A 13,061-nucleotide genomic window follows, 5' to 3' on the forward strand; every position below is an offset into this window, starting at 1 on the left:
GGGTCAGCTTTTTATGAGCGGGCCAGGCTTAAGCTAAGGTTAATGTGTAACACGGCGCTTTGACGTCTACATAGCATCATTTTGAGAAAAGCGTGAAGAGAAACCTGTAAGTTTTGAGAATGTGTTGAGACAATAAACACATATTGAAGTGAATATTCCCATTTTCCCACAACATTTTTTGCACATATACTCTGGTGATTGTACTTGGATCACTCGTACGCTTACTTTGATAACGACACGTAATTAATACACCGTATAACATTTGACATATAAGATATTCACGAGAATCTTCATGCAAATTCATGCATAAATTACAACCTTAAAACTGCAACAAGCAGGTCGAAAAGGTCTGTCGGTAAAAATGTTAACATCTTGTCTTTTAAACACATGCACTCTTTTTGACATTCACTTAATAACGGCCCTTAGTGTTATACCACACAAAACCCATAATGGTCAACTTTTAGTTGGATGCCGCAGCTATAGCGAACGTTTACATGAATAATTGACGCTTAGATTCTATCCAGTATATCTTCGTCGTACTTAATACTAATGAATATTTGAGCTTCAAATACACATACACTGTATACTGAGGCTTAGCAAAAATGTATTTTTGACTACACACTGAGTTCATTTTAAACAAGCAAAAAATTGACATCCCTATCAGTCACAATTATATCTGCACGTGCAAGTCTCATCGATCTATTTCATTCACGAGGCAAACTTCCGTGCTGCCGTAAGACGTCGGCAGATGCCGGACTAAACAGGGGAGGGCGCGAACTTTTGCACGTGCACTAACAGAGCTTGTTTACTAACCTATAAATCAATAGTTGATTTCAGTCCCCATAAGCGTGAGTCAGTACCATGCAATGACCAAGTCCCTATACTCCATATATAAACAACAAGCTACATTCACTTGACACAAGCTTGTACCATTCTGCTGGAAGGAACGAAAAGGCAGCTAAAAGTAAGACAGCACCCATCAGCTTGGGATGATTGATGGACAGTTAAATATGCAGAAAATGTGTTGATTTTGTCTCCTTGTACGCAGTGCCCCTCCTCTAATCCGCCCCATTCACAAACCCTAGGGTGACCTGCTTTTTTGACGCGCTATATAATAGCGAGTGCAATACACAGACACCTCTCATGCGTGTATTATGGGGAGCTTGTCGCATGTTATATAGTCTATATACAAGCCTTTCGGCGTATACCATTAAGGCACCTCAACATTCCCTCCAAATCACACTTTGCAGTAACTGAAAAACTCGTCCTGGTTGCGTACATTGGGAAAAACAAACAAAGACAAGGTGAAAGACAGTAAAATCCAATCTGCACACAATCTTTTTCTCTTTTCAACACCAGAGTGTATTTGAAGCTGTTGTCGAACGGAAACCTACGACCAACCAGGATTAGGGGGATCGTTAAACACGAAAAACTTATGAACGGATCATACTGGTCTTGATTTCAGGTCCAAGAAAATAAAGTTGCACACAAAATCGTATCAAAATCGGACAGCATTTTAATTGTAGCAATTGAAACACAGAAACGAAAGCATGGCATTGGATTGACACGCCCAAATTAATACCCCCCACGTTTTGATTGATTGATTGGTTAATTGTTGTTCAATGCTGTGCCCTGCTCAACATTTTTTTTTTTTGACTTCTACTACGGCGGTCACTTTATGGGTCTTACCTCAGATCCAAGCTTTATAATTGGTATTAACGACTAATACACTATGGCAATGTTTGGTCGATGTATAAGTAATCACTGGTAAGTGTGCCAATAATGTTGCAAAATTGTTGCCATGGCAAACATAAGATAGCAGTTTCTATCTTCCAACCCCGCTTTGTGAAACTGGGCCCAGATCTGTAGATCAATATATGGATTCATATAAAAAAACCTGTAAATACGGCGATGGTGAGATCAGGTAGAACTTGGAGAAATGAAAATATACCTTCATATACCAAACATCATCCAAATTTCCACATCCAGTCTTTGATGGGTTTGTATCAGAACTGCTCATCTTTGTAGGTATAAATATATTACTATGTATTTACAGACCGCATTCTTAGAGATCACATACACTTCAATGATATACAGTTATCTGATTGATGTCTTTCACCTCAGTTAGAATCCATCATCTCTGCACCGACTGTAATCTTATTGACGGGGGATATACCAGACAGAAGCTGCCCACCTCTGTGTAGATGACAGAAAACCGCAGCGTGCTCAGTGTGTAGCTAATGACGAGCACGCGACCTCACTGGTCAAGACGTGTGTGTCATCAAGAAGAAACATTCACGAGAAGAAACACTGGAGCTATGTTGTTGGCGCAAGTACATGAAACTACATGGACGGCGCCTTGCACAGAGAGTAAATACGAATCGCAAGCCTTTTGTAGACCATGTGCGTTTTTGCGACGCAGCTCTAAAGCTTTAGGTCTTTTTCATTGTTGTTCAGCGCCAGGCATTCTGAAGAATTGTTCCAGCTATATGATGACGGACACTACACTATGCAGGTGGAGGCAACAATAGCAAACTATCGGGAGAGTTATACCAATTGGCAAACTTTTTGCTCTTGTGACATGTATCAAACTGGTGAGAGACACGTGGTCTCTAGGGAGCTTCATGCAAGGCGACACCAGAAAGAGCGCCGTCGAGAACTTGTTTACCTATTTTAGCTTGAAGCTGGAAGCCCCAGAAAAATGAAAGCATACAAATCTTACATTTGACTATCGTATAGAATTCGAGACACAGTTAATTCGTTGTAAAGGTTTGGCGTTTTGAAGATAAGGTATTCTGTTAAATTCGTTCTACCAGGCAACATACAAGATGTAAAGCTGTGCTTATTAACCAGGCCATTGGCTCACAAAAAGGTGACCTCAATTACAAAACATTGATACATGCAAGTTTCAGTGACATCAACTCCAGTGCCTTTTCACACATTTTAGCGATACACATGGTTAAATATTGCCAAGGTTCTTTTTTGATGTCTCAACTGAACAGTGATATCAAAAAATTGTCTGAATATTATTCAGGAAATTCGTCACTTTTTATTTTATTTATTTGTTTCACTGGTGTTTTCAGCAGTAGTGAGGAATACATACGACAACAACCAGTATTATGGTGGTAGGAAACCGGGCACAGTCTGGGGGATACCCACAACCATCCACAGGTTGTTGGCAGACCTTCCCACTTATGCCCTTACGGCAGGAGTTGTCATTTTTTAAGATTTTTCATTAATAGGTGGGTAGGCTACGTACAAGGCCAACAATGTCTTCCTTCAAAAACTGGCCAATATTTACAGAGGCCACACACACACGCACAAAAAAAAAAAAAAAAAAAAAAAATGACAAACATTTGAAATACTGATTCTGTATGTTATATTTATTCAGAAGTTAATATCAGTGCGTAGTCAGAAATCAGATAAGTAAAGTCTGCCAGGGCAGGCCCTGCATTATGGCGGACTAGATATGTTATACACAGATCGAGGCAATACCACAGGTTTTTTTGATTGAGTCACACAAATATTCACAAACCAGTTATAAAATATTTATACAAGTTTTTACAAGTTTATGCATACTATAAATAGTAAGGTACCGGTATAAACACCAATATAATATACTTTTTTATATACATATTAAATATGCAGAAGTAATAAACACTGATAGAATCCAACGCCAAATTTTCTTGTGTTATATTAAAAATTTTGTTTTTTTTTGAAACAGGAAAATATCACCTCTATAACATTTTTACCTACATGTACAGGTCTGCACTACGCTATTTGCAACAACATCAGATCTGAATGGTCTTTCACAAATACTACCTACACCAAAAAACCCCAGAAACAATGGAGAATCAGGCCTGTTTTGAGGTTAATTTTGCAACATCATTGTCATGAATAATATGTATCAGTTCCTTGTTGAGTTGTCCTGTGTGGAATGCTGATTGTGGGCTGACACGGTTGTCAGAAATTATGCCACGGTTCACCAGATAGCCCTATGGAACATGGAACGAGACAAATTCTACAAATATCTTGCCATTTTTCTCAGAACAATTTTTTAACTTGCATCTCCTTCCCAAAAATTTCAATTTTTTCCCCTTGCATTAAAATGAAGACATGTAATAAGAAAAGCTAAAGCAAAACGTTTGACATATACAGCGCAAATTTTGGCTTTCAACAAGGAGCTACTAGGAGATCCTTCTATAGAACAATATCACAGTCAGATTGGAGGGATCGCCTTGAAATCTCTAGTACACAATAAAAGATGCTATCATACTGAAATGACAATGAGTGATTATAACATACAATTATAATAAATACATACCCATAATAATGAGTGTTTTAGGTTATTCCAAGTAGCAAACATTGCTAATGCTGAAATATGTAATGGAATTTTGAATATAATCAGCAAATGTATACTTCAGAATGTTTAAAGCCTTGTTGTTTAACACACTTGCAGATCACTGAACTTAACCACAAGACTGTTCTGATGTTTCTAACCTTGTGTGAAATTCTGGAAACGATATTTTTGTCTGAAGCATCATTATTTATTCCTCTTAACAGAACCCAGTCCAATTTACCACAATACAAGTACATTTATGTACTTAAAATGTCTTTAAACAAGACCTTAATAGACACTTTTGAGGTACATTAAGAACCCAAATGCAATTCTGATTAACTCAGTCATAATTAACATTAACGTCTTAAATAGTGTAATATTTTTAAAGGCAATTGTAAAAATAAAGCACACCAAATACATGTATAAATAGAATCAATCACTTCCAAGATCCAATTCAAATTCATATTCCTTCCATAATGATATGCACCAGTAATATGTAGCAATAAAGCATCAATTCAACAATAACATATGACACCGATACAAAGAGCATTTTCAAACATGCATCATTAAGGTCCCACATCTCTTAACCATCTATTATTGGTGGTTTCCAGATGTAATATTATTTTACAAGAAATTTGTTATTTTTTTTTTTCACGAAAATCTTTGGTTGACAAATAAGAAATGAAATATGTCTTTTTTTCCTGTTGTTCTATAGGAATATAGGATAGGTACTTTCCATGTTGTTTATTAATAGGAATACAATATCTAAGAAAAATTTATACATATACTTCTTCAGACCACATGTTGAATCATTGACACTGATACCTAAATTTGTTATGGTCAAATAAATCCAAATTTTTAACATTTTTTTCCTTTACATTTCACAAAAATTCTCAGTCTGAAATAGTCAATGGGACCATCCAAAATTACAAACAACCAGGTACTGGTGTATCCCATTTTCTCTGGCAGATACCATTTACAAGGGTAGAGAACTAATGTTCTACACTCACAGAAAGCAGTATCTTCATCAGGTCCCCTAGCAAAGATGCCAGCCACGTTGCTTGCTTCATCAGTTGTTTCATGGCAGGATCAGTCACAGGCTGTCCCATGATTTGTCGCGCCGTGATAACAGTCTTCTTGAAGGCGTCTGCGATCCGTGTCATTTCCTGCCCCAGTTTAAGAGCCTTAGGAACCTGATCCATCATCAACAGTGTGGCATGACAATGCAGAAACATCTTGGCTAGGGTATGGACACTACAGTTGACGTTACAGAAGAGTTTTGCAGATGACTGGGTGGCACTCGTCACCAAAGATTTGGCATCGCCGACAAATTGCCGGGTCACCAGAATCAGCTCGTCCCGACACATCTTTAGCTGCAATGGTTGTTTGTCTATTCGAGACTCCATCAAAGAAGACATGGTTTGTTCCAGCTCGGCCGCCAGACAATCTACGTCGTTCCCAGCATGAGCTATGTCCCTGTCTGTTTCATAGTTCTTGGATAGAACAAATTTGATAAAGTTTGTATACTCGGGTGTCACAAAAGGATAGCCTGTTGCATCTTTGTGGATATCTCCATTAATGGATCGTTTCCTTCCACTGGATCCTCGGATCATGGGACCTCTCGTGGACTTTTCCATCTCTGGTGCATTGCTCCAAGATGGTGTGCGTGACACCGTAATTGTTCTGCTCCCAGCACTCAGTGCCCTCTGGTCGGAAGAGTCTGTGGAACCATTGGAACTGTCTGAGTTTGAGGTACTTCCTGTTCCAGAATTCCCAGCACTGCCGTTGGAGCTAGACTTCCTGGAAATGGGTCGCCACATCATGAGGTCGCCGTTTCTCTTCATGGTTGTCGTGGACTTTGAGGAGCTGTGGGCAGTAGTCTCTTGCTCGTTCTCCACATCTGAGGATGTTGTGAAGTCGTTCTCTTCAAAGATACTTCTTGCTTCCGCAAATGTAGGAGGGCTGGACTTTGCAGATGTTATGGTTTGTGGTGTTGTAATCTTGGAACTACTAGTTGGAATCCCACGTGTTTGGACTGAAGCACTATTTAACTGATCTATGGAGCCCTTAGCCACACCTGTAGTGCCTGAAGCCTGGTTTGTAGTGCTTAAAGTCTCTTCACTGCCTGATGTCTTGTGTGATGTCTGACCTTGACTTTCGAACACGGCCTTGAGAGCCTTCAGAGGTCCCCGTTTCTTTCTTTCCCTTCCCTGTGAGGAAAAAATACGATAAAATCAATGAGAATTACATGTATAAGTTTATCTGAATTACAGACACAAATTTCAAACACTGAATTGCCATCTTCTGCATGTACATAAATGGACTTATTTGGAATATTTTGTCAGTTTCTCATTTCGCTTTGCTTTGCATATTTTTCCTGATCCAAAACAGATTTCAGTAAATAGTATACATCAATTTGCAAAGTTGATTTCCCTAACCAGGATCAACATATCTTTTACAGAATTTTACAAGATACAGCTTTTTGCAAAATAAAGCTAATTAATAATTAATTGGTTAATTAATATACCAATTATCCACAAAATGACTATTTTAAGCTGAAAGGAAAGTAATATACTCATGTTAACAATAACTACATGTGCATGTTGGTTTTGTTTATTTCATTCTTTAATTTTAACAGCACTCTTTTATCACTTCAGTTATTGACCACCTCCTCAAGTGATAAATGAGTTTTGGACATCAAGCACAAACAAACAATAAATCCCCAACTGTATTTTTGAAATGTCACAGAAATTTCTTACTTATATCTTATGATATAGGGAATTACAACAGAATTTCTCACAATATTTAGAAGGAAGTCATCCCCGGAAAACAATCATACTGGACTACACTAAATTGATACATGTCCACTACATCTCAACAACTTGGGAGTACTTAGTCCATGAAATGCTACTACTTCTTTCTCAACTTTCCAGTGACAGTTTGTTAATGAGACATTTATTAAGTTGCCAGATGTGATTTCATGAAATATACTTGTCATTTATAAATTTATCTTGCTCAAGACCAAGGGAAATTTTGACACCTCTTTATACCAGTTTAAGAATATATAAACTTTTAGCTAGCCTAGTATATATAAAAAGTACATTATACTTTCACCAGTCAGATTCCAAATAGTATTAATATATTAATGAATTCACTAAATATTCAACAACACAGAACAGTTCTCTTTGAAATCTGGTTCTTCCAAAATTGGTTTTTATGAAGCACCACTGAAAAAATGTATGCCTGCATGACTTTGGAAGGACATTGTATGAGGTTTCATTAAATTTAGCTTGCAAGTTCTGGCGATAGTTTTTCAGTCTTATTCAGGGTCAAATAAGAAGCTATTTGGAGGTCAAAGGTCATTTGAGTGGATTCATGTATGAATTAAGTTTCACTGAAATGTGGCTTTGTAGTATACGTTTGAAATATATTCGGCCAAATATGAATGTACCTGCAAAAGTGGGTCAAATGTCAATGAAATATTGTCTGAGACTGTTCATTCTTTTTCAAGAGGTGTCAAATCTCTTATACTAATTTGTGCTAATTCCATATAGTCAGCGACAAACCATTTGCATGTACAGCTGAGTTTTAGTATGAAATATATCATCTTGGGCTACTGTAAATGATATAAAATTACATCCATGGCAAAATAATCCTGATTTTGTCTTACTCTGAAAATTTGACTGATCTTACATTTGTTTGGAAGGTAGAGTGATATCTTACTTGATAAAGGTAAATTTCAGTCCCGTGAGTTATATTTTATAACCATTATTTGCCTCTAAAAAAAAACAACCATTTGGCTGCATTTTATGTCATTTACAGCTATGTTCATTTACAGTTACATTTATTTACATGTTCTCCGGCTGTACATGCAAAGGTCTGCAGCAACCTGCGGATGGTTGTGGGTTTTCACCGGGCTCTGCCTGGTTTCCTCCCACAATAATGCTGGTCGCTGTCATATAAGTGAAATATTCATGAGTAAGGTGTAAAACACCAATCAATTAACTAAATCAATAAATAAATAAATCATTTACATGTCTAAGGGCAAAAGCACACAATAACAGAGGTGTACAAGACATACACTGTATGGTTATCCCGACACTGTCACACTCAAATGTAAACGCAGATGTTAAGCAAGCGTCTGTCCGTCCTACAAATTATTTGGATCTGATGCTTCACATATGTCACCATACAGCATGGATGATGACTTGATGATCATCGTTCAATCGCAGCAGAATTAAACTGAGAGGATAAACAGAACATGCCAACACCTGACCATGCTGCATGCCAGTGACAGTATGAAAAGTGAGATAGATATACAATTAGCTGCCACTCCCTATAATTTACAAAGCTACACCAGTGTTTATTGTTGCTTTGTAGGCTGAATAAATCTTTTTCAATGTCAGAAGAGGCTATAAAATAAAAACTTGGAAACTGTCTAATTTGTGGAAAATATGGATTATTCTGGCAATTTTTCCTGCTTAACACCTAGAAATACAGGAAACTAAAAAAAAACACAAAACATGGAGATCAGACAAAAAATAAAAATGTGGATTTTCAGCTTTGTTTTATTCATTTTTGGATGCTTTTGTAGAGTTGCCTCACCCTCAACTTAAACTGGTATCGCCTAACAAAATTTGACAAACCATCTAATCTCAGCCCACCTGCAAGATTTAATCATGGATGCTGGAAAGGATTGAAAACAGATGTTTCCTCAAATCCAGTAAAGCAGCAAGTCACAGAAATGTGCCATACAGATCTGTGATGTTTATAGTAAGATTGCCCAACGCCCACACCAAAGATCAAATAATGGATGCGTGACCTGATAATCACAAAGCTATCCCACATACATCCTATCCTTATTTATTTATTTATTAGATTGTCGTTTAAATAATGCCATAATGTCAAGTTTCATAGGTGGAGGTGACCAGAGTGGACTTTATTCATGACAAGTTTCACACATGTGGCCTACAAACAAGCATACCATACTGGTGGAAAAAGTGGTCCCCAATGATCGCTAGAGTGTGAACATACTGTATGGTGCGTGTGGCAAAACGCATATTGTCACCAAGGCCCCATATGTAGTGAGAGCAGGGAATCTACAAATTCCCTAAGGCTGGCTTTGAAACTGCACCTTGTGTGTTTTAGTGTCTCAAATATAAGCACCTTTAACTACTAAATACAGATCACGGCCCACCCACCAAACTACCATGAGGATGCCACCACCATATACGTATAAGAATATATATATGTATATATACAGCATTTAGCTGTACGCTGGTACATGGTTAAAACTGCTAATATATAACCACATCTTCTGCCACCTAAATTAGCTGAAGCATGATGTAAGAGTTGACGTGAATGATATAACTATTCCAACTGTCAGAGAATGCTGAAAAAAAAAAATCCATCCTTTACCAAGCATGCTGGAGACTGACACCCATTTCCACATCCACATACATTTTGAGGGTTCAAAATTAAAAAAAAAAAATTACAACACTATGTAGTCACTGACATTCCAACAGAAACTTTACCATGCGATATGAAAACTGGGCCATATGACCATACCTACACCACAGGGGGTTGGGGGCAAAAAGGGACATGCTCTTGACCAATCACCATAGCAACCAGGTGAAAAAAGAAGGTGATTTACCTGTGTGGAACTGAGGATCTATTGGTTTACCTGGAGAGACTCAGTAGCAGGGAGTTGCTCCACTACTGAATGGTCCCCATCTATCTCCTGTCAAAAGGCAAAACTAGAGAGTAAAACTTCACTAAAATGTTACATAAATCAGCAGATAATTATTACAATACAGCTAGGATCAATCCAGTCAAAAGCTCTAAAATACCTCATGATATATTACAAAGGGTCTGATCATCGAGTAAACAATCTTCAAAATACATGATCATAATACTGGATTCAGTATAAGTAAACAATTTCCCAAATACATCACGGATTCAATCTGTAAACAATTTTCAAAGTACATGTACATCATAATCATGGGTTCATTCAGTAAACAATCTGTAAAAATACATCATCTTAATGGATTCAATATGTAAATATTACAGGGGAACTGATCACTGAGTAAACAATCTTCAAAATACATGACAATAATACTGGAGTCAGTAAAAGTAAACAAGTTTCAAAATACATTATAATCATACGTTCAATCTGTAAACAATCTATAAAAATACATCATCTTAATTGATTCAATCTCTAAACAAATTCCAAAATACATCATAATCATGGAGCAGACAATCTCCAAAATATTGGGTTCATTTCAAAAACAATTTTCTAAAACCCATCATATTATCAGATACATGAAGTAATCTTTCTTCAATGATATGCATTCCACCGGAAATCAACAAAACAAAACACAATCCCATAAAACCAAATATAGCATGATTGCGAAACTCTGTTGTACTACTGACCATTCAAGATTAACATTCCACTGTAAAATAAACACGTGTATTAGTCAGACACTGTATGCAGTGCAAACAAGGTGAATGAATGAATGAATAAATGCTTCGGGTTTAAGGCCGTACTTAATACATCTTCAGTCATATGACCACGAGGAGTCATCAGGTGTGTGTACATATACTGTGCCTTCTTGTGGCCGGGTGAGTCCATGCCGCCAAAGCCACCGAAGTATCATGCTGAAGACACCAGACATGACACCTCACCCAGTCACATTATGCTGTCATCGGTCCAACCAGTCCTGTTTCCTTGCTCTAACCTCTCAGTGCTAAGCGCAAAGCTAGGCAAAAAAAATTACCATTTTTGAAGTCTTTGGTATGACCCCACCCACGTCTAATCCAAGGTCTCTCTACTTTAAGGCGGACGCTGTAACCATTAGGCCACCAAAGCAGTCCAAACAAGATGAAGGGAGACAACTGTTATGTGAAAAATGCTGGGATCATTTACATTCACGTATGTCTAAATGTAATTATTTTTTTTCATAAGACATCCATAATGTTCTGAAGCATTATACAGTATTAGTGGCTCTGAAACTTCAACACAATGGCCATTTAAAAAAAAATATTTTAGATGCAGGTGAACAGGTTTTTTTTTATATTTTCAGATAGAAACATATATCCAAATTACATGTTACATGTATATTGTAGGTACAGACTTTAGAAAAGTCTGAACTGCAAAATGATTTCGTTAGAAATTTGCACACCTTTTTTTTCTTAGGTTTTTCAAACAGTAGGATGATACATGAACAAAATCTTTCAGCACTAATGTATTTCTCAGGCAAAATTTTATAGCAGATATAGTAATATATTCTTACTGGCATGTATGACACCAAATGCATCAATACTCCCAACACATCTAGACAAAAAAAAAACAAACACAAACTAAAAGAAATTCTTTTTGATCACCACAGTAATTCAATAGCTACATTACTATTAAACGATACATGAAACGCTTTGGTTTTATTTCTTAATGTGCAGAATATCATGTGTAATAACATATAATATACAAACAAATTTTTCAACTTTCACTTTGAGAGTTAAAAATGGATTCAAAGTACAGTTTTCTTAAGGTCCCAGCCGTCAGTCCTGAATTTAACTAGCTTGCAATGTTGATGTCAACGATGAACCCTGTTTAAAAAGAACTCTGTGGGGGGCTGACCGAATAGGTTTGGCCGAATGGGGGCAGGAGTGTAGGGAACAGACCAAGTGGGGGCGGGAGTAGGGGCGCAGCGAGGGTGTTATGTTGGCCTGAAGAAATCATGCAGTATCTGTGTACATGTCACCTTGCCCATTGTAGCAACATGGTTCACCGGGCTTGGGGCACTTGCGGGTGTTGACTGAGTTCCGAGAAAGATCAATAATGACGTAATTTTTGAAAAATCCAACCATTGACTGAAAATATGCATAATATAGAGGGGTAATTAACAGGTATAAAATACTCCCAAAATGAAATGTTTTAAACAAAAATTCAAGGGCATAATTTTTCTTCATTTGGCATAGAAATATGCTCTTTATTTTATAGATCCTTTCCATGTATCCACTAAAGGTGGAGAAAACATAAAAATGACAAATTTCCGATGAAACAGTGCAAAAAGTTATTCCTAAATGTGGTGTTTAATATTTTTTCCGATATTTCCTTAAGGAGAAAAAGACACTTGAAAATAATTTTTGTATGGTGGGTATTTGGGACCACCTTTTGGTATTTATAGTCTTTGTTCAATAATGTCGTGAGTGAGGACGTAACACAGGTTTAATAAATATTTTTGCACTAGAATTTATTCTTTTCAGCTAACAAATGTATTGACCCTCAATTTGGATCATATTTATATTTTTAATATGTTCATAAATATTATCATAATTTAGATTAAATGCACATGTTTTGATTTCAACAACAAATTTACATTAAAATAAATTTTTTAGACAAGCAGCACATCCTTATTTAAAACATTATTACGCAACAACGATAAATACCAAAAGCTGGTCCCAAATACCCACCATACAAAAATATTTTCAAAATACCCTTTTCTCTTGAAAAAAAATCCCCCAAAATATTACAGATTATATTTGCACATACATTTTGACGTTCTCTCATCTGATTTTGTCATCATTTTTATGTTTTCTTCTCCTTTAATATCCTACCTATGCATCACACTGTATCAAACAGGAAAACCCCAAGGTAATGCTTGAATGACTTTAAATCATCCACTGATATCCTAATTAAAAACTCAAAGTCGCTTTAACCTTT

General features: G+C 36.8%; 1 protein-coding gene across 2 annotated transcripts in view; it reads right to left on the bottom strand.

Moving 5' to 3' along the window:
• Positions 1–3,376: 3,376 nt before the first annotated feature.
• The window catches only part of LOC135473057 (uncharacterized), a 165,269-nt gene continuing 155,584 nt past the window's right edge, over positions 3,377–13,061 (bottom strand). The window contains exons 22-23 of one of the 2 annotated variants that reach the window (XM_064752852.1): positions 9,993–10,079; positions 6,415–6,549 (exon numbers count right to left, since the gene is read on the bottom strand). In XM_064752852.1, the coding sequence (XP_064608922.1) occupies positions 10,011–10,079 (69 nt within the window). In that variant the 3' untranslated portion in view covers positions 6,415–6,549; positions 9,993–10,010. Of the gene's footprint in view, positions 6,550–9,992; positions 10,080–13,061 lie in introns of both variants that reach the window. The other variant, XM_064752851.1, reaches the window with a different exon arrangement.

Source organism: Liolophura sinensis, chromosome 8, assembly GCF_032854445.1.
Source record: "Liolophura sinensis isolate JHLJ2023 chromosome 8, CUHK_Ljap_v2, whole genome shotgun sequence".
NCBI classification, from domain to species: domain Eukaryota; kingdom Metazoa; phylum Mollusca; class Polyplacophora; order Chitonida; family Chitonidae; genus Liolophura; species Liolophura sinensis.